Source organism: Chenopodium album, chromosome 25 (genome assembly GCF_948465745.1).
Source record: "Chenopodium album chromosome 25, dcCheAlbu1.1, whole genome shotgun sequence".
NCBI classification, from domain to species: domain Eukaryota; kingdom Viridiplantae; phylum Streptophyta; class Magnoliopsida; order Caryophyllales; family Amaranthaceae; genus Chenopodium; species Chenopodium album.
The window spans coordinates 36,424,815-36,447,073 of record NC_137858.1 but is presented as its reverse complement, the minus strand read 5'-3'; the positions used below and the strand labels follow the sequence as shown (position 1 = coordinate 36,447,073).

At 36.6% G+C, this 22,259-nt stretch overlaps 2 protein-coding genes across 5 annotated transcripts; both read left to right on the top strand.

The window, feature by feature from the left end:
- The first annotated feature begins 931 nt into the window (after positions 1-931).
- On the top strand, positions 932-5,459 carry LOC145614260 (cinnamoyl-CoA reductase 1-like). The gene is made up of 6 exons (XM_081669282.1): positions 932-1,124; positions 1,707-1,876; positions 2,682-2,867; positions 2,985-3,147; positions 4,592-4,781; positions 5,139-5,459. The coding sequence occupies exons 1-6, from the start codon at positions 1,001-1,003 to the stop codon at positions 5,290-5,292; spliced, it is 987 nt and encodes a 328-aa protein (XP_081525408.1). The 5' UTR covers positions 932-1,000; the 3' UTR covers positions 5,293-5,459.
- A 2,440-nt stretch (positions 5,460-7,899) lies between these two features.
- On the top strand, positions 7,900-18,130 carry LOC145614869 (putative RNA-binding protein ARP1). 4 transcript variants are annotated; one of them, XM_081669937.1, is made up of 8 exons: positions 7,900-8,698; positions 8,891-9,014; positions 14,262-14,379; positions 14,828-14,864; positions 14,944-15,172; positions 16,268-16,361; positions 16,466-16,550; positions 17,214-18,130. In XM_081669937.1, exons 1-7 carry the CDS (start codon positions 8,471-8,473, stop codon positions 16,473-16,475), a joined length of 840 nt encoding a protein of 279 aa, XP_081526063.1. In that variant the 5' UTR covers positions 7,900-8,470; the 3' UTR covers positions 16,476-16,550; positions 17,214-18,130. The 4 variants fall into 4 exon arrangements, with proteins under 4 accessions (XP_081526063.1, XP_081526061.1, XP_081526064.1 ...); XM_081669935.1 differs by having other exon boundaries at positions 14,944-15,193; XM_081669938.1 differs by having other exon boundaries at positions 16,268-16,379; positions 17,214-18,128.
- Positions 18,131-22,259: the final 4,129 nt, after the last annotated feature.

Here is a 22,259-nt window from a genome sequence, read left to right as displayed (position 1 = left end):
AAAAAATGATAATATGTTTCATAAAAAAAACAATTTAATCAAAGTGGTAATCGGTGCAACGCCTGGGCCGCACACTATTTTTAGATTGATAAATGTCTCTAACCACATGATAAATACCCAATATACCCTTGGTGTTTAACACTTGTTTCTTAATATTATGCTTACAATCACATGGACAATTTGTAGTTTAATTTTAGTTCAGTTCAGTTCAGTCAGCTCCAATAAGTTAAGTTCAGCTCCTAATTTATTTTTCTCATAAAATATTCATTTCAATTCAATTCAGTTTAGTTCAGCTTCATTTAGTTCAATAAATGTGAATAGACCCTAAATCATAACATCCTTGATCCTCCTATAGTGCAATATTAATGGTGTGTTTGGATAACATTAGAGGATGGAAAAGAAGGGGAGGGTGGAGAAGAGGAGGGGAGGGAAAGGGAGGGGAGTGAAGAATGGTGAGTTTCCCTTCTAAATCTCTCCATTGTTGGAGGGATCATTTTCCTACAATTTAATCCCTCCATTTCTCTCCCCTCTAATTCCCTTTCTTCCTCATTTGTTATCCAAATGAAAGATATCACATCTCTCCATTTCCCTCCCCTTCTTTTCCTTCCATTTCCTTCTATCCAAATACACCGTAAAAGGTCATTTTTCACTTTTGTCACAAAAGACCTGGCCCATACTCCTGTTTTTAAACTTGCTTTTTGTCAAAATTCTCCAACTTCAAAAGGACCAAGGTCGGCCAGAAATAGGAAAAAAAAAAAAAAAAGCAATCCAGCTACTTCAAGGCCCCAAACACTCGAGTAAAAAGAAGAAAAAAGGAGAATAGTGCGTGTGTTGATAAGCAGAGCACACGTGGCAACGTTTGCAGCGGTCAACTTGTGAATCTGACACAGTAACAATAATAATAATAATCCCTGAAAGATGAAAATAGAAGCAGTTAGTTTAGTTTAGTTTAGTTTAGTTGAGTTGGTTGTTGTTGGTTAATGTAAATGTACACTTGATAATGGAGAAAAGAGAGAAATCAGTGGTGTGCGTCACAGGCGGTAGTGGTTTCGTAGCCTCTTGGCTTATCAAACTTCTTCTCTCCTCCGGTTACTCTGTTCAAGCCACCGTTCGCACCGATCCATGTAATTTTTTTCATCCATTAATTTTATCCTAATTTTTTATGATCGCATCTACTTAATTATCATTTTGATTTCGATTACAGATCCTGTGTAATTCTACTACAATTTGTCAACTATTGTTTCGGGTTGAAATGTAATGTAAATTGTCAAATGGTTCAAGTTACAATTCAATCTTTTCATAATTTTGGAATCATATGGATCTCATTATTAGATTCTTAATTCCTTGCTATCATGCTATGTCTTATCTGATACAGAATATACGCAAATTATTCTTTACCTTCTTTATTTCTTCTTTTTCTAATATAATTTTAATTAGAATCCTCTTTTTTTTTTTTTTTAATTACTTTCACATTCTTCTGTGCAAGTGGATGGATGGACTTTGTTGTGTTAGTACTAAAATATTTGTATAAATTTTTCACCAGTAAAATAAAAGGTTGCTTTTGTACAGCATTAAGATTTGTCTACTATTATGTTTAGATGATCATTGATTAAGATACCAAATAAAAAAAATAAAAACAAAAAAAAAACAAGGAAATTAGAGGATGTATATATTTATTGACTATTATTTGTTGATTTGTTGTGCAGGTGATCCCAAATATGAGCATTTGAAACAGCTAGACAAAGCATCAGAGAAGTTGAAGCTTTTTAAGGCGGATTTACTTGATTATGATTCGGTTGCTGCTGCCATTAAAGGATGTATTGGAGTGTTCCATGTTGCCAGTCCTGTTCCTTCCGATTCTGTGTCTGATCCTGAGGCAAGTGCTCTTTCCCCGCTTTTCGTATAACTTGCTTGGAAGTTTATCTCCAGTATACTCTTTTAATTGATTTGTCTTATGCTGGAGGGTGAGTTTTTAAAATGTACGAGCTCTTTCTTGTCTGTCGAGTGCATTAGCTATACAAAGTTCCTGTGGCAAGGCCAGTCAGTGAGTATGTTTTAGCAATGTCATTTTCTTCCTTGAGGAGGACTAAGCGCAGACCTTGTTTTATGCACACTGCAGCCTCTCTCATATCGAGGCTTAGAGTTTGTTGGTCTTATATGCATTTTGTGAACTAAACAAGATAGTAAATTTCTGGTGGGAGTTTGAGATTATGTCAACATCAGTGTATTTCAATGAGACTAAAACTCCAATCAGGAGGAGGTCTGAAGTTTGCAATGCGATGACAGAGATATTGTTCCTACTTTCAGAATACAGCAATCTACTACTTATTTAACATACCATGCTCTGATTTGTATATATCTGTGCAGTTACTCTTTACTGTGTCATCAAATTGCTAGTACTAATTACTTAGTTAAGGAGCTTCTGTCTTATAGACTATATTCTTGCTGATGTAACTCGTGTAATTGATGTAAGGGAAGCCAAAATTATTACCACTATCATGTGTTTTGTCTTAGAGTACTTTTTGGTTGCTTCGTAATCCTGATAGATGATGCTACTTTAAGAAAGCGTAATTCTATCAGCTTGTTGCTTTCTTGAGTCTTTTCATAACACAACATATGTATGCTTCTCACACACCATATCTGTGCCTTTTTTTGCTTTTCGTTGGTGTATGAACATACAGATTCAGCTGATGGAACCTGCAGTGAAGGGCACACTAAATGTACTCAAAGCATCTTCAGAAGAAAAAGTAAAGCGAGTTGTCTATGTATCATCTGTTGCTGCTGTTCTCATGAACCCGGATTGGCAAACTGATCAAGTCAAGGATGAAAATTGCTGGTCTGACGCTGAATTTTGCAGAAGAACTAATGTATGTATTGATAATTTAAATTCTGTATCTTTCATTGCAGTGTTTTATCTTTTATGTCGCTTGCCATGATTTAACAGCGTCTCTTTATCTCTTAACTGCCTATTGTTGCTGGTGCAGAACTGGTACTGCGCTTCTAAAACAGAAGCTGAAAATGAAGCTTTTGAATATTCTAAAAGAAGTGGCCTAAATGTTGTATCAGTTTGTCCGACCCTTGTTTTGGGTCCTATGATGCAATCAAATGCCAATGCAAGTAGCTTGGTGCTCATTAAGCTTCTTAAAGGTAATCTTTGTCTCAGTTTGCCAACTGTTAATTGCAATTCTGCTTCTATCTTCATGAATTTATCAGCCTCTTTTCATTGAATCTTGAGGCAACTGGTGAAAGTTCTGCAATTATTCGTGTTGTTTGTATTCTTTATACACCAAGGGGGCGTTTGGTTCACGGATTATAGGTATGTGGTATGGGTTTAGAATGACCAAAACCCATACTATATGTTTGGTTGTCAAAGATATGATTTTTAAACCCATACCTCAAACCCATGAGGTATGGGGTTTAGAAACCTTGGGGGGGAGGTGGGTTTGGCTCATTTCATTCCCTTAGGTATCAAATACATGAAAATAAGGGATGATATTACATTCCTGAATTCAACCAAACACATTGTATTAAGTATCAAGTTCCAACCCGATACCACCATAACCCTATTCCTGATTCCAAACCTATACCACTTTGTGAACCAAACACCCCCCAACTCAGAATGATTTTGTGAACATATTGGTATTCATAGTGCTAATAGCCTAATAGTATTCCTTTTCTTGTAATCTGAGAGGGATAACAAAGCAGGTAAAACCCATTTTAACTCACGGCTGAGCTTCCTCACATGGATTGCTGACAGTATCTTGCTTTTGGTCCGCAAATTTTTGGTGCTTATTACCTCCCTTTGGTGTTATAGTATTGCTTGACATAAGTATTTTGAGTATTTGAAGTCCTGAAAATAAGAGTCCTAGGGTTGAAGCATATACTCTTAAATAATTGCAGCAATATCCAGCAACTAATCTAATCTCAGTTTGCATCTCTCTCCTGTGTTATGCTATATTGCTGAAGGTATCTAAATCTGGGTCTCATAATCAAATCCTTTTTGGTGCTTCATGTGAAATCTCTTTCTGTCTTGTATAAGTCTTCATTACTAACTAAATCCTCTTGTGGTTGTAATGCTTAAATTATATGCAGTTCAGGATATAGATCGCAAAAAAAAAAATAAAAAAAAAAATTAGAATGTATAGTTTGACTATGACTACCTGAGTACCTTCCATGCAGTTTTACCCACATAGCAGTTCATCAGAGTTGTGATACATCAAACAGACTAGCAGAAATTTTTCTTGATCTAGTGTGTCACAAATATCTCTAAATGATGAGTTGCTGGTGTGGTCTACTCAAGCAGATTTTTTAAGGATATGGTTCATGTGTGTTCCATATCCATCTCAGATAAGGCGATACATGAATGCTCTGGATCAAGGGAAGCAAATACTTTCTTGTTTGGCCTACATAGATATATGGCATGAATTAATATAGCAGTGGAGCCAAGTGAGAAGGGGTTGCTATATTCCTGGCTTATTTTATGGATTTCCGTAGTTCTGCTGGATATGTTACATAACCCACGCTTTAGACTCCATTTTGTTTTCTTTGTTATGAGAAAGCCTAAATATGTCTACTTTTGTTGAGATGGCAGAAGGATATGAATCAACAGAAAACAAGCTTCGGATGATAGTAGATGTGCGCGACTTGACTGCTGCCCTGCTTATGGTCTTTGAGAAGCCTGAGGCAGAAGGAAGATATATATGCTCATCACATCAAATCAGAGTGAAGGAACTGGTGGACAAGTTGACAAGCCTTTATCCCCACTATAATTATCCGAAAACGTAAATTCCTAGTCTTCTTTTCTTGTTTACTACTTCCCTAAATGTTCTGTTACCCGCTTTGACTAGCTATAAGAGTACAAGGTCTCTCTTTGATTTGTTATTTGGAACTTGGGATGAACACTTTTTCTGAATTGTAGTAGATGTGCTGCCTTCTACTTTTAAGTGTTGTATGATGAACATGCTATACTCCCAAAGCGCCAACAGCAATTCTACCTTAATTTAAAAATTATAGTAGTTTGTCAAAAATTTGAGATTTGGTGTACAGTTACCAAAGCTAGGTTGATGAGAAGAGTTATAATTCTGTTAGTGATTTAATACTTTGCTGCCCTGACCATCTGTTCCTTGTTATTTCAACAGCTTGATTGAGGTTGCTGATGGGGACGGTGTTAGTTCGGAGAAATTACAGAAGCTTGGTTGGAGTTACAGACCACTGGAAGAAACTCTAGTAGACTCAGTGGAAAGCTACAAAAAATTGGGACTTCTAGATTGGAGGTATTCCATTGGCATGTAATGGCAAGAAAACAATTGTTTTCTAGTCTTCAAACTATTGGTTGTCTATATAGGGACATAGCAAAATGTTGTATTTGTCATCTCTACGTATGAATTGAATCGTTGTAGTTTTAGTTCATGAAATGAAGACGTTTTAGAATATTTTTATGATTTTGTTTCCAAATACAACCCTGTGAAATCTATTATCTTGATTTTCTTTTTAGAATATTAGGTATTCATGTGCAATATCAATTTAGAGTGTGTTTGGATAGGAAATGGAGGGAGGGAAGGGAAATGGAGGGAGGGAATCGGAGGGGAGAGAAATTGTGGGGGTAAATTATAAGAAAATGATCCTTTAAGAATGGAGAGAGTCGGAAGGAAAACTTATCATTCTTCCTTCCCCTTCCCTCCCATCCCCTTCGTTTTCTTCCCTTAACATTACCCAAACATACCGTTGATGAAATTTGATTTAAGATCTTTAATATTGCTACATCATTCATAGAATCATAGTTTACTTGGATTAGCACTTGGGAAGATAATGTGAGAGGGTGAAATGGATGAGCACTTGGGAGGGAATATTGCTACATCTTTCTTAATTTCTTCATTTAAAAGGGGAGGCTTTCTGATGGTCAAAGGTTATATAGTACTCCAGTTGTGAATCTGTAGGGAGCCACGGATACATATATTTAAGAAAATTGGGGCTTGGTTCTCTTGTGTTGCTAGTCAATCTTATTATTGATCACTCTTCCTTTCATTGCATCCTGACATAATACACTATAACAGTTAAGTTTGATTCCACAATATTTCGAAACATAGTGATTTGAAAACTAACTTGACATAAACTTGACTTTATTTGAACCCAAACCATGCCTAAGAATCTAAGATTAATTATCCTAGGTTTTTTTTTTTGATACAAGATGACCATGACCCTAGGTTAACTTGATCCGACCTAAATAGGTCGGACGATATCTTATATTTCCTTTGTTACTTTAATATGGAGGTAGACACGGTGTTTAAGAAGATGAGAAAGAGAAAGTTAAAGCATATACCCATGTGATGTGGAGAGACATAGAGATAAAGCACATGCAAGAAAGAAAATTTTGCAATATTTATTCTGAAACATTCTCAAATAATTATTGTTGCAATATTAAGGAAATGGAGGAAGTATTGAAGCAAATTTGATTTCACACAATAATGTAATTTTCAATTAACCCAAAACTGACCCCTAGAAGAACACGAGCTTGATCTATATTGAAATTTCCTCGATCCAGCTTTATCTTACTTAAATACTCCATTTCATTTCTAAATAAATGTCTCAATTCAACTTTTGCACTATTTACATAAATTTGCTTTGACTCACAAAAACTTTATATATTATTGATTATATTTTATGTTGTTATATATGTCAATTAAGGGCCTGTTCTCATTGACTGAACTCAGCTGAACTGAACTGAACTGAACTCAGCTGAACTGAACTGAACTGAACTGAACTCAGCTGAACTGAACTGAACTAAATTGAACTGAACTGAACTCAGCTGAACTCAGCTGAGCTGAACTGAACTGAACTCAGCTGAACTGAATTTCAACGTAAAAGAACAGGCCCTAAGTTGAGATTTATTTTAAAACAAACAGAGTATTCCATATAATTCAACCCGAAGTTAGACCGAAATATCCATTAGTAGCATATACGGAGTACAAAACTTGAGCATTAGTCATACTTGGAGTGGACAAAAAAGGGGCAAATATAGAAATAGTTGCGGATAGTTGGAGTAGACGGAATATGGGAATTTGGATGATAATCACAAACTCAACAACCGGACGAATTTCCCTATTCTTAGTGGCTAAGTGTCTGCCGTCACACATCACATCATCACCATCAATCTCATTCTTTCTCTCTCCACTTTATTTCATCAAATTATTTAATTCAATTTTGTCCTACTTGCTTACTTTATTTTATTAGACACAACAAGACAATTACAACGAGAGTTGGGCATGAATCGGGCTGTATAATACGGAGTATCGATTTTCATGTTCATACTTATGGCCAAGAAATAGGGATGATATACCAAGCTTGGTATTCATTAACGAAATTCATGCACAATTAGATTCACGTGTTATGTCGTGTTGGGTTGTGTCATGTTAGCAAACTCCCTAATTATATTACCATTTCTTTTTTGTAAATTGGTCAAATAAGATTATGTTCACTTCACCTTATTTTTGCTAAACTAAAATTATTTTCTTTTTTAGAGTTACTGATTTTTACTGAACTGAATTTATTTTTTTTTACAGAATATTAATTTTTAAAAGTGAAATGAGCAGCGCCTAATACTCTATTCGTTTCTATGTAGTCCTACTTTTATCTATAGAACGTTTTAATTATTCCAAAGTAGAGGGAGTACATTTTAAGGGTATGTTCTCATTGACTGAACTCAGCTGAGCTCAACTGAATATTTTATAAGAGAAGAAAATTAGGAGCTGAAGTGAAAATAATCGTACGAGAACAAACCCTAAATAAACGTTTGTATAGCGTTTTTATTGAAACTCGTGTCAACCCGGTCCACGCCCAGCTCAAAAAGCAAGTGAACTAACTACCTGGGCTTCAATTTGCCCGCCACAATAACACCAAATTTTCCCGGTAAAAAAAAAACAAACAACCTGGAAGTTGCGAGTTTGGGTCCCACTTCTCCTTCCATCTTCTCCATTTCTACCATTTTCATAATTCCTCAACACTTTCTCTCTCCTCTTCTCTTCTCTTTCTCTTGTGTATATCCTCTATTTCTCTGTAAATATATTTCAAATCATATTCTTCTTCTTCCTCTGAAACTTTTCTCTCTCTTTTGACTTTGTTTGACTCCATTTTTAGGGTTTGCTTTTTTCCTTCTTTCTCCCCTGTCCCATCTCTTGTTAACAAGTATTCTTTTTCTCTTTAATAATTCAAATTTTCCCTTTTTCTGTCTCCTCTAATTATTAAAAGTCATCTGCTTTTTCTTCTAAAATCATAATTTTGATTCATCCCCTTATTACCCACCTTCTGCTTTCATTGGATATTTTCTCCCCTTTCTTCCGGGGATTTCTAGGGTTTTTCTAGGGTTTTGTTTCTTCTTATTTTGAATTTTTCAGCTTTTAGTTTTTTTTTTTGAATAATTATATCATCTGGGTGAAATTATTCTGGTGATCAATCAATCAATTACAAAAAATTGATGGCATATCAGCCGATTCCGGGTCGACCCGGATCGGGGTCAAGTTCGGGTTTTCCATATTTGAATTCGCAGTTCGGAGATACCACCTACACGAAGGTGTTTGTTGGAGGTCTTGCTTGGGAGACTCAAAGCGAGACGATGCGCCGGTATTTCGAGCATTTTGGGGAGATTCTTGAAGCTGTTGTTATCACTGATAAGAATACTGGTCGTTCCAAGGGTTATGGTTTTGTGAGTATTTCTCTATCCTTCTGTATAATTGTGTTATGATCGAATGTGGCCGATTAAAGTGGAAAGGTCGGAGTAAAATTATAAGACTAAATTGGCCAGCATGTATATTTATAAGTAAAATTACATGATAAATGAGTAAAATTGTGAAGTGACTGTGCTTGTGATTTTGTGTGCTTCCTATGGAGGGTATAGGTGACTTTTCGGGACCCGGAATCTGCAAGGAGAGCTTGTGCAGACCCAACGCCTATAATTGATGGGCGGCGTGCCAATTGTAATTTAGCTTCACTTGGACGACCTCGACCTGCCCTTTCATTTGGTATTTTTGCTTTTTTCTGCAGGTTTTGTAGGATATCTTGTTTGTGTCATGTGGCTTTTACAAACCATTGTCCATTTCATTCTTCTCTCTGCTTCAAAAGCTTATTCCTATCAGTTGAATTTTACTTAGCATGGGATTTTTGAGTTTTGAATATGTATTGTGTTGGGTGGTAATTGAGCTGTGATTAGTATATTTTTCCTCGCGGTCTTCATTGTTTAATTGTTTGCATGTTATACCAGCATCAACTAGCATGCTCCCAAAGAGGTAGAGTTGGATAGACAGGTGAATGCAGCTGTAATTAGTGTAGAAAACTCTGGTTGCTTTGGATATCCAGGGACCGACTTTATTGTTCTTGACAACTTGTTTTGTCCTTGTTTAGCTGAGTTGGAGATCATGTGATAGTTGTGAAATTGTGCTTGAATATAGTTATATGTAAAACCCATTGCCTAGTTTTGCTTCTCTGTTGTCAGATCACTATAGCGGGCTAGTTAAGTTTGTTGGCTTTCATTAGGATAGTGCTCGTGGTTTTCCAAGGGAAGATTGAGTGATCGACTATATAATATATGCAGGGGTGAAGGGATGGGGGGGCTGGTGGAGGCCCGGCCTCCCGGCCCAAAATTGCAGTCCATGTTTTCAATACTATGGCCCCCCCTAAAATTATTACATATACTATTAAAGACACATAAATTTTAGTAAATAAGGCTTGGTATGTTGGTTAAGGAGTTGTGTTTTTTCATGAGGGAGCTGGGTTCGAATCCTATCCCTAACATATTTTTTTTATTAAGGCTTTGCTTATTCAACTTGGGCATGGGTTTTTTTAAATAAAGATTAATATATTTATTTATTTAATAAATTTGGCTAATTTTTTGTCAATTGAATGGAACTTTAGGCTAATTGCTTACATTTAATATGAAATATCAAATTTTTAGGGTTATATGCAATTTAATTTGATAATTATTGTTTTTGTATTGATATCAAGAAATAAAAAATACTAGATTTTTTTTATAAAGAAAAGTTAATAAGAGATTGCGGTAAATTTTAGTGTTGAATCTTTATTGATGATTTTGCTATTATGAAAAACCATAGAGTAAAATTTAACTCTTTTTTTTAGTAACAATAAGATATTAGTACAATTTTTTTTTTTTTTTTTTTTTTTCAATTATCTATTAACAAGTCCGGCCCCTAGGACTTGAAAATCCTGGCTTCGTCCCTGAATATATGCTTAGTTTTTAAGATTTACAATACCCTCCTTCATATTGGTAAGATTTCTATATCTTTACTTTACATATAAATAAAGTTTAGTCCTTCTTTGAGCCAATGGGTGTTGCAAAATTCCAATGCTCGTGCTAGAATAGTAGACCACACTTTACTTGTTTACAGTAGCATTGGCGTGGCAAACTGGTCGCTTGTTTTGCTGGCTATTATCAGTTGTGTACATACATCAGAGATTGAAAATGGGAACAAAGAGATTAATGGAAATAGAACGGAAACAAAACTCTTAGAAGAGTAGGTAACAGGCAAGTAAAATTAATAAGTTTGTTTAAAATTAATTGATATTTGGTGTGATATTTCAAGAAGAACGCATCTTTTATTTACAATCTCTTACATAGATCATATGCTACTGTATTTAGTGACTGAATGACGTACATAGTTCCTTTTTTTGGCCGACCCACAAAGCAACCCCCCTCCCTTCCTTTTTCTGTCTTTCTCCCTCTCAGGCTCAAGCTTAACATGCAATTGCATTGAACCTATTCAGGGCTTGCGCCTGAACCTATCTTTTTCACTAATTTGATAGACTGCTGAGACTTTGATATTCTCCAAAATTAGCTTAGTAGCTAAGACCTATGTGGAATTTTTGACATAGAGTCAAAAGAGAGAAAAGGGTGGCAACATGTTTTAAGGTTCCTTTTTGGGTGGATATTAAATAATTTGTGTGAGATACAAGTTTGTTCTAAAACTGATTTTCAATGGATCCTAGTCAATTTAGAACATGAAATGTCTTCATTGTCTCTCTGGACTGGTGTTTCCGGGTGTTCTGAGCATTCAGGGCATGTGAATGCTTCAAGAAATGTAATGAAACTTGGGTGAACCTTTTTTTGCATTTGATAGTTGCCTGCTTTGAAAAGATTTGAATTCTGTAAAATGATGTTCTATACATTTAGCCTATACTTGATAGCTACTGATTGTGTAGAATTAAGTACAAGGATATTGATTATCAACATCTTTATTGTTGAGTGTTGCTAGCGAGTTTTCACGAGCAAGTAACTTTTAGATGAATTCTGGTCTTTTGAGCAAACTTTATCTTTTTAGTGTCAGAATTATGCTTTTATGTTTAAAAGAAGCCAAGAGGATTGAAGTTGAAACTCTTTCCTTGTAAGTTGATCGCTAAAGGAAAGTATTAGAATGTGAGAGACTTTCAGCCCATAAGTAGTCAGCTGACTAGTGTGTATAAAAATCATTTCAAAGGTTTAAACAAATTCTTTTGGGTTTGCATTTTCGAACAATAATGTGTTTGCTTCAAAGAAAGAGCATATTAAAAAGATGGAGGTTACGGAAATGCGCATGTTGGTTAGGACATGTAAGACGGAGACCCGAGGGTGCACCGGTGCGATGAGTGGAAGAGTGGGACCATGGAGGGATTAAATGAGGGAAAGGGAGACCAAAAATGACTTGGTTGGAAGGAGTTAGGAAGGATATGAAGTGCATGGATTTACATGAGGATGAAGCTTTGGATCGTAAGGGATTGAGGAGAAAGATTTATGTTGATGACTACATGGAATAATCAAATTTGGTTCATGTTAGCCGACCCCACTTTTGGGATTAAGGCTTTGATTGATTGATTGATTGAATGTGTTTGCCAAGGGTCATCAAATTTTGGAAGCAATTATAGTTGCAAACAAGGTGGCTGAATATGTTAGGAGGTATTTGGGGGGGGGGTAATATTGAAATTGGATTTATGACCCGGTTTGTTAGCAGGTTTATAGATAGGCTTTTGAAGTCTAATGGTTTTGGATCACTAGAGACCACATACTTTAGGATGCCTTTCGATTGTGTGTTGTTTAGGGGGAAGCGTGGTTTATGTAGTTAGTAAAACGCTTTCTTGGCAAGTTGTGTGGGGAGGGGGGGCTAGCCGGGTAGAAATTTGTTCCTTTTCTGAGTACTTGCCCCTTTTGTGTTTGAACACTATTTGTATACTAACTTATTTCCTATTTTATTACTATGTGATAAGTCATTGTTTTAATTGTTGTTAGTTTAATCTCAATGTATATTTTCAAAATATCAATTTTATAGCTTTTCAAATGTGTAATTAAAGTTGTAAAGGGTCAGATATTTGGGTGTCGTGTCAGACACGGTGTTGGATCCTTTGACACTTCAAATTTTATAAAATTTTATATAAGGCTACTATATATTTGGGTGTCGTGTCGGAGGATCCAACACCGGACACTTGACGAACAACTAGGTGTCGGAGTAACATAGGGTCAAAGTAATGTGTTGGCGAGTGTGAAACTCAAAATGATGAATGTATTGAGAAATAGAGAAAGTATATTGTGCAGTGGTTGTTGACCTATAGGAGGTTAGTGGATGTTTATAAATATGTGGAGTATATGGTGATCTATTCACTTTTTTTTGGGTTATATCTTTACTCTTTAGTTAGCGAATGTTCCTACTTGCTCTAGCCTTTTGTGCCCATCTCTAGAAGCCGCATAAAACTCATTAAGTCGTAAGTCCTGTATCTATAGGGTGATGTATCTATTCTTGTCTCATGGGTGGGTCATTTGAACACAGCGGGGTTCCTTAAGGGGCGAACTCTATGCATCTTTCTTTATGGGATGTGGTAATTGAGACATTCTCTAAGAAGTGTATGGGTAGAGGGTTGCCTAGTTTTTTTTGTGTGGCTCAGAAGGATCTTTGTTGAGTATAACTTCTTTACTATCTTTGTGTATTGATGTATCATGTATTAATTCTTGTGGCTATAAATTTAGGATCATAAGGGCATTTATTTATTTATTTTTATCAGTTTGGGGGGTGGGGTAGGGGTAGATTGGTATAAGAGGGATCATATGTTAGCTTAAGATTTTGTATGTTGGCCAAAGGAGGAAAGGGGTCTAGGTTTTGGTAGCGTGATGTTGAATTGCCTTAGACTTCGCCTTTGGAATTCGTCCCTCTTGGGCACCTAAAGGGGTTTAGATTTTAGTCTAATCATGAGTTATTGGGATACTTTGCCTTGCAGTGGATTATCCTGTTTATTCTCATGGAAGTTTGTTTCAAAGTAATTCTTTTTTTAGTTTCCCTGTTTGAATTTTTAGTGAGTAATCCTTAATCTACTGCGGTGTTTTTGGAGGATTCTTGTGCCCTCTTTTTTCCTTTCTCTATCATATGTAACACTCTGATCTCACATTTCATAGTTCAAAAGGCCTCATATTATCATGAAACCTGGAATGTAGGCTAAGGGAATCAAGTATGTAGCCTCTCTTTCGAGGAAAGTTCATTGTAGAGCTTGCTTGTTTATTATTATGGACTTCTGGTAATAATTTTTTTTAAGTATTTTTTTTTCCAAACACTAGTTCTAAGCATCAATTTTCCTTGTTTCCGACTTCATTTGGAAGGTGGAGATTCTTATAAAGGTTCAGCCCTTTTTTGGATTAGTCCAAGTAATTTGCTGGTGCAGCGTCCTGATGGAGATTTGTTGCCTAATTAGTAATAATTGTTTTGTCTGTTAAGATGTTGCAAAACAGGCTCTCATCTCTTCATGGAGAGGTGTCTGATGCTTTATGGTCTAGTTTTATTCTTATTATGATGGGGCATTTTGGTTATGCTCTGTTTTCCGATGTGCCATATGCAGGTGGATTGGCTTGGTTTTGGGAGGGGAGAACAACTGAAGGTGCTTTAGAGGTGTGCTTTTAAGGATTGATTTAGGTGCTTTGGTTTGAGCCTAATGACTTTCTTCTGTAGTATGACTCATGGGGTGGAGGTGTTATGGGATCTTAAAAACTACTTTCATGAATTATAACTAGATAGGTTTGACAACAGTCTCATGAAATGAATAGTGTGTATATTTTCCTGCTTCCATGGCGAGCTTTTAGTTATGTTTGTGCGCATAAGGTATTTGTTTAATGTTATGTGATCACTATGCTGTGTATGCTGTATCATGGGGATGGTGTTCTTTTTGTGATACAGACCATATAATTTTTTTCAATCTAATCTTGTTTGTGTCTTTGTTTGGTTTCTGATGGAAACATCTAATAGGACGATTAAGGTCACCTAGCCCTTATATCGGCAATCCACGTGCACCAATGGGAGGTGTTGGCTATCAACAGGCTGTTCCATACAACTACCAGCAAGGATATGTGTACAATATGTATGGGTGGGTTATTTCTTACCTATCAATGGCTACTTTCAGCATTGCAGCCTTTTTTGCATGTTTTACTTATAGTGTTGATCACAAAAGAAGAGAGGAGTGTAGTTAGTTGGATTGGCAACACATTTGCCTTTCCCCTAGGTCCATTCTACTCATGTTTTGGCTCCTCATTCTCTCCTTCCCTCTGGTCATTTCTCCCTAGTGGCATTCCTGAGGTAGGTCTTCAGAAGGGTGGCCCACCATGTACCTACCAAAAAAAAAAGTATCATGAAAGATGGATGTAGTAGACCTGTTTTTTTTTTTTGGCAGTATAGTAGACCTGTTGTATGTTTCTTTTTGTTTTAAGCAGATTATAAATCATGGCAATTGGTTTTGCTAATGTATGCTTTCTCGTGTTCTTGCTATCTCCTCTCTCGTAAGGAAAGTGTGTTTGTAACATTTTAATTTTTGACAGGTTTCAGCCATTTGGGCCTGAATATGCATATGCACAGGTAAATGCCTCAGAATGAAAATTTCAATGGAAGTTTTGTTCAATGTTTTGTCTTATCCTTACTCTGATTTTTTCTACAGGGCCTTTACAACCCTTATATGGGTCAACAGTACCTTCAGCTGTATGGTGTTCCTGGAACACCAGGTGCACCCATGTATCCATATGGACAGTTGGCCCAATCAGTTCAAGGTGGTAGTTACAGCCCTGTGCAGACTTATCCCATGCCAAGCCACCAAGTTGTGCAATTTGGTGGTCCTAGTGTTAATGCTATGACATCCTCTATTCCCATTCAATCATCGTACCATCCAGGCAATTTTCTCCCCATTAAAAGTAATTCTTTGTTTCTACCGAAACGTGTTTCATTTGCTTTACAAACTGTTAGTATTAGTGCTATATGCTTTTGGTTTTTGGAATGTCTTGTTTTAATGAATTATGGGATTCTGATTCCTGAGACATTGTCATTATGTTTGCAAACTTTTCTTTTATTTCGTATTTATTACAAAAAAGAATCGTAGTTAGTCCTCAGCTTTTGTAATTTAGTTCTATGGCTTAAACTTTCTATTCTTGGTTGACTAAAGCCTGCTAAGGATCGAGCCCTTGCTAAGAAAATAATCACAAGGCTTAAAACTGCAAGAATAATTAGTGTTGAAACTATTCTGTCTACATTTGAGTTTTATGTTGGTTAAATGTGTATATAAGATTTTACCTTTCATTATAAGGGCTGATTTTCCCTCATAATTTATAAGATTAAATACGTGTATTACTATCGTTGGTTGAAATATCTCATCACCTTAGGTGTATAAGATGTATTTCTATGATAAACTAGTGTTTGTCTTGTTACTTGTTGGTTGTAAAATAGAGACAAAAGCTTTATAAACTTAGGGTTCGTTTGGCATCGCTGTGGTTTTCGGTTTTTTGGTTTTTTTTGTTTTTCAAACTCATATGATATATGTCATATAATGAAACAAAAAGCAGGCAAACTTATCAAAGTCATAATAATTTTGAAAACTGACAACAGAAAAGTGGAAACATCTTTTTCTTATTTCCTTGGTTTTTTTTTTTTTTCAAAAAAAAAAATGAAAACAAAAAACATGCCAAACAAACCCTAGTTGTTGGTATCATGATTATAAATTCATGGCCGATGCTGATCCTTTTTTTTTTTTTTTGAATTGGGTAAATTGGGAGTCATGCTGTTGAAGTGACTTAGCGGTTGCAGTTGGCAAGCGAATAGAAAATGTGCTCGCTATTGGTGTCGCTTGAAATTTCAAGAATTTTAATTATGACTAGTAATAGTCCAATGCATGTTTATATGTAAAAGGTCCTTCATTTCATCTTGTGTGCAGAGTATAAGGGATTGTAGTAATATTGAGAATCATTAATTGCTCAGGTGGATTCTCTTTTCAGGTGTAGTTTCCCCAGTTCCTGGACAACCTCAATTTATGGTCGCTGGTCATTCTCCTCAGTTCATTCAAAGTAGTGGTTCTGACCAAGCAACTGGGTGAGAAGACTAATTCAGGCAAGAATTGTGGTCTTATATCTATGCTTGGCATCTTGGATATTTCACATTATATTTTAACTAAATTTGTTTTATTGTGTCTGCAGCTATCCTTAGCTTGCAGCGAGAATTGCAGTTCTGCTACTTGATTTGCAGGCTTCAGATCTAGCCTTATCTTTATGCATTCTAGAGGTACAGCTTTTTCTCTCCCTATGCACTCAACTTAGCTTTCCTCTAAAAGGTATGCCTTGAGCAGCTACCCATGGGCAGCTGAGTTGCATGAGGCACACCTGTGAGGCATATTCCTATTTCATCCTTTTTTTTCTTCTTTGTTTGCTCCTCTTACTTTGTTTATCTCATGGTTCTGCTTTGCTACTCCTTTATTTTTCCGTATTTTATATCTTTACCAGAAAAGAACAAAAGGGGCGCGGGGAAAGGGGGAGGAGAGAGGAGGGGGGGGGGGGGGGGGAAGAGGAGCAGCAACAGAGCATTTTTGCATAAAGTAAAGTAAAAAATACGTAGTTAAACTGGTAAAACTAAGCTTTTGTGCAAGTGCATGGGGTGTGTGATTTTTCTTCAATCTTGATGCCTGGAGATTCTCGACTCTCAGAGCTTCGTATCCTCCTTAAATTCAAGGTGTTATTATCAAAATTTAACTTGGGATTTAAAGACCCTTAAAAGGGTACTCTTTTTTTGTGTGTGTGTGTGTGTGTGTGTATTCTTTACCTCATCTTGCTTTCTGAGCTGCGTCTGCTCTCTCTTCATTTTATTATAATGGGGTGAAGATGTATGGTCATATTTGATATTTTTTGGGGCAGCTGGTTCTTATCAATACTATACTTCCCAATTTTGCAGGTCTTACATAGTCATGCTCACCAGAAAAGTCAGATTTCTAATTCGCAATACAGCGGAGAAGAATTGTGGAAGACAACGGTTTGCTCTTCCTGTATATTTGATGCATCTTTAAACCTTTCATCGTGGTCAGTGCAGTCCTCAACAAGCTGACCACATACTGCATTTTAGTTGCTGGAAAGGTATCCAGTGGCCCTGTAAAAATAAACCATCCTGTACAAAACATACATATCCATGTTAGAATCAACATATGATTCTTCTGTAGTTTAAGTCCCTCCCTCCCCCTCCCCCTTGCTCCCAGCCAATCTGGGTTGTATAGAATCTGGTGTTCATTTACAGCCGTGCATCTAGTCTTAGGAACCAGACTATCATCCATGTCCTGTGCATATATAGCCTCTAGCCATTTTATTTTCAGTATAGCATCTATTATATTACACATTTATACGTGTATAATGTTGGAAGCCCAATTTCAAAATATGAAAGAAGGTTAAGACCATTTTGGAGTCTTACTTGTCAAGTTGCAGCTTTGTATCTAATGTGCCATACTGCCACGTACTGAATTCAATGTAGCAGTGGTAAAAGTGGCTTTTGGGCATTCTTTTAACGAATTGCCGAAATATTCAGCAGCATCACTTGTTCTAGTGGTTGGGACAGTGCTCAAGCGCAGGGGTAACCTAGGTATGAAACTCATTAGGGAAGGGGGAGGTGGGCTAAGAAGCCTAAGAAGGTGTTACTGAGATAACTTTTTGTATTATCCATCTCTTATGTGCTTTTTTGTGATGAGTGTTGCTACAAGCGGAGGTTGGCTAAGATGGCATTATTAAGGATAACTTTTTTGTATCATCCGTCTCTTAATTATGGTGTTTTTGTGTGATACTGTGATGAGTGTTGGTAGTCTAGCTAAGACTGAATCAATATGGACAAACATATATCGATATTTCTTGTAACCAACCAAAACTGCAATATATGGTTCAAACATAAATAATAGTCTTTAATTTTGGAATTTATTAACCTTTTTTCGCCTGGAAATAAATTTTTTTGAGATGTTAACCATGGCCGCTAATACCCTCCAAGAGTTCAATTAGGTGGGTAAAAAAATCCAATTTGGCTTAAAACGGTGCAATTTGCACCGATTTCGTGAACTCAAGCATACCACGGACATTTATGACAGCATATTATTGTCATATATGGTTCCAAAAGGCATTATATGACCCTAAGATGTATCCCTTAGGGTCTCACTACTTTTCGCCACCGGGCCCCGCAACCTCAAAAAGCGTGGATAATAGCCTTCATTTTTTGACTTTTTTTCGCTCAAAAATAAAAATTGCTTAGATGTTTATCATGGTCCCTAATACCCTCCGAGAGTCCAATTGGGTGGGTGGAACCATCCAATTTGTCTTATAACGGTCAACTTACCAGTTTGCAACTTGTGCCGTTTTGTGAACTCAAGCTTACCACGGACATTTATGATAACATATAATGGTCATATGTGCTTCTAAACGACATAATATGATCCTGAGATATATCCACTAGGGCATTAACACTTTTCGCCTTCGCCAAATTCTCAAAAAGCGTGGATAATTGCCTTCAATTTTGGAATTTTTTGACTTTGTTTCGCCTAGAAATAAAAATTGCTAAGATGTTTACCATGGTCCCTAATACCTTATAGGAGTCCAATTGGGTGGGTGGAACTATCCAATTTGCCTTAAAACAGTCAATTTACCGGTTTGCAACTAGCGCTGATTTCGTGAACTCAAGCCTACCACGAACATTTATAACAGGATACTATTGTCATATATAGGATACTATTTTCTCTCTATAAGAGGCATACAAAGAAAAAAGGTCTCTAGTTAAAGTTGCTCGACTAAATGGTTTAAATTTAGAATTAGCCTTTAACATCATCCGCCTAAAACCTTTTTTCTTCTACGGCCGAAAAAGAATGAGAACCTTCAACAACATATAATAAAATCTCTTTTCTTAATTCACTCATATCAAAAACAAATTCTTCCTAATCCTCAACCGCGTCCCCAAGTGGAAGTCCACTAGTTCGTTTTTTACACACATCAAGCAAATGACGTATTAAATGAGATGTGCCACTGTTATTGCGGGCAATTAACTGCACTTTACAATGCTTACAAATAGAGATTCGCTCACCTTTTGCATTCTTTCCTTCCGTCATTACTCGCCAACTTTAAATTTTCTACTCCTTTTACGCTTACGGGTGGTATTAGATTCATCAACTTCATCATTTACCGGCATTTGATGTTGTAGTAGCTTCACTTATGGTTAAAAAAAACTGCAAAAGTAGGTAAAAGTTTGATGTTATTCGATTAATCAATGAATGGTCTGGCTATATAGTTTAAAATCCAAGCACAAAATCAATCAATTCGTACATAAATAAGAGCGGCGAGCAAGAACACATAAATTGACATAAAAACAAACGAATTTAGAAATTAATACAGGAAAAATTGGTAGTTGAAGATTAAGAGCGGCGAGCAAGAAGAAGGAATTTATTAGCTATAATCTGGGAGTTTTTGAAGATTATAATCTGGGAATTTTTTTAGGGTTCATAATTTGGGGGAAATAGGGAATTTTAAAATTGACGTTAGGAATTTTTAGAAAAATACAGAAAATTAGGATACAAAAAGCCTCTTAAGTGTTACCCAATTTCAGCCCTTTTTAACTTAGACCCAACCCTTTAAAAACCCATTATTTAATAGCCCTTTAAAAGCCCACCACATTTAAATGTTGGATGGGTTAAACCCTTTTATAAAAGGGCTGGACCAGGGCTTTAACTGGTCCCCTAACCCATTGAACAGGTCTAGTTGTAGGATAGTAGTAGGGGTAGGATATTAGTAGGGGTTATGTTTTGTTCATTTATAATCCATCTTATAGAATAAGCAAAGATTTCCTATTATATTGTGCCCAAATCCGGTCTTTGTTGTCTCTAGTGCACAAAAATCTTTTGTGCATTAGAGACTACTGAACCAGAATCCACAGCAGCAGCTGAAGCGCCACCCTTATGTCAATAGGGTTAAGATAATAGGGATTTATTCAGTACAGAATGGCCTTGAACACACCACAAAGGTGTTCATCCTCATAACCTTCAACATTTTATGCATACTTGTTCATAAGTGGAGCATACTCAGTCTTTCTCCTTTGCTATCCCTCCATAAGAGAATGGTGGAGGAGCGTAAGGTGTTAGAGTTGAAGAAGAAGGAATGGCCTTGAACACTCCAGTAAGGTTTTGTGCACTAGAGACAACTGAACCAGAATCCACAACAGCAGCTGAAGCGCCACCCTTAGATTTCTTAAACATTTTATGCATACTTGTTCAAGTCAGTACTACAAGCACCCACTTTCTAATGATGTTGAGTAATAATGTTGTGGTAGTTTTATCGCTTGGTCGAGGGGGGATGCTGGGGCTTATGAAGACTAATGGGGAATGGAAGTTTACGAGTTTATGCTATAATCCTTGATTTGATGATATCGAGAAGTTTAAGGGAAATGTTTGTGTGCTTTAACTCGATATGGGAAAGCTTTTCTTAACAATTTCTTGGTTCTGTGTCTCCTTAAACTGGGTCGCCTCCTCGGCCTTGAAGTGGAAGGGACAGAAGATTTCAAGTTTTTTTTTTCTTCAATCAACATTAGATTTCTTCCTCATAAACTTAGAGGCACATAGAATCATACTTGCTTGTTCTTTGGTGCACAGTGGGAGGAGGAGGTCGAGCTGGAGAGGAAATTTGATTAAAGAACAAGCAAGTATGCTCCAACTCAAGCCTACCACGGACATTTATGGTAACATATAGTAGTCATATATTGTTCCAAATTCCATTATATGACCCTGAGATGTATCCCCTAGGGTATCAACACTTTTCGCCTGCGGGCCACGTAACCTCCAAAATTCCTCAAAAAGCGTGGATTATAGCCTTTAATTTTGGAATTTTTTGAACTTTTTCGCCCGAAAATAAAAATTGCTGAGATGTTTACCATGGTCCCTAATATCCTCCGGGAGTCCAATTGGGTGGGTGAAACAATCCAATTTGCCTTAAAACGGTCAATTTACCAGTTCACAACTTGCAACGATTTCGTGAACTCAAACCTACCATGGACATTTAGGACAACATCTAATGGTCATATATGGTTCCAAACGGCATTATATGACCCTGAGAAGTATCCCCTAAGGTCTTAACACTTTTCGTCACCAAGCCCCGTAACCTCCAAAATTCATCAAAAATCGTGGATAATAACCTTTAATTTTGGAATTTTTTTTACCTTTTTTTCGCCTGGAAATAAAAATTGTTGAGATGTTTACCATGGCCGCTAAAACCCTCCGCGAGTCCCATTGGGTGGGTGAAACCATCTAATTTGCCTAAAACGATCAATTTAATCGTTCGCAACTTGCACCGATTTCGTGAACTCAAACCTACCATGGACATTTATGGCAACATATAATGGTCATATATAGTTCCAAACGACATTATATGACCTTGAGATGTATCCCCTGGGGTATCAATACTTTTCGCCTCCGGGCCTCGTAACCTCCAAAATTCCTTAAAAATCGTGGATTAGCCTTCAATTTTGGAATTTTTTTGACCTTTTTTGCCCGGAAATTAAAATTGCTGATATATTTACCATGGTCCCTAATATCCTACGGGAGTCCAATTGGGTGGGTGGAACCATCTAATTTCCCATAAAACGGTCAATTTACTAGTTCGCAACTTGTGCCGATTTCGTGAACTCAAGCATACTACTGACATTTATGACAGCATATAATGGTCATATATGGTTCCAAACAACATTATATAACCCTGAGATGTATCACCAATGGTATCAACACTTTTCGCCATCGGGCCCCGCAACCTAAAAAATTCCTCAAAAATCGTGGAAGCCTTCATTTTTGGAATTTTTTTGACCTTTTTTCGCCCGAAAATTAAAGTTGCTGAGATGTTTACCATGGTCCCTAATACCCTCCGGGAGTCCAATTAGGTGGGGGGAACCATCCAATTTGGCTTAAAACGATCAATTTACCAGTTCGCAACTTCCGCC

What these genes read in the sequence shown, in the direction of transcription:
- LOC145614869 (XM_081669935.1), top strand. Translation starts at nt 8,471, where the DNA reads ATGGCATATCAGCCGATTCCGGGTCGACCCGGATCGGGGTCAAGTTCG. An exon ending in TATGTGTACAATATGTATGG is followed by an intron (nt 14,380 to 14,827) that starts GTGGGTTATTTC and finishes AATTTTTGACAG; the next exon opens with GTTTCAGCCATTTGGGCCTG. An exon ending in CTGAATATGCATATGCACAG is followed by an intron (nt 14,865 to 14,943) that starts GTAAATGCCTCA and finishes TTTTTTCTACAG; the next exon opens with GGCCTTTACAACCCTTATAT.
- LOC145614260 (XM_081669282.1), top strand. Translation starts at nt 1,001, where the DNA reads ATGGAGAAAAGAGAGAAATCAGTGGTGTGCGTCACAGGCGGTAGTGGT. An exon ending in GCTCATTAAGCTTCTTAAAG is followed by an intron (nt 3,148 to 4,591) that starts GTAATCTTTGTC and finishes TTGAGATGGCAG; the next exon opens with AAGGATATGAATCAACAGAA. An exon ending in CACTATAATTATCCGAAAAC is followed by an intron (nt 4,782 to 5,138) that starts GTAAATTCCTAG and finishes TTATTTCAACAG; the next exon opens with CTTGATTGAGGTTGCTGATG.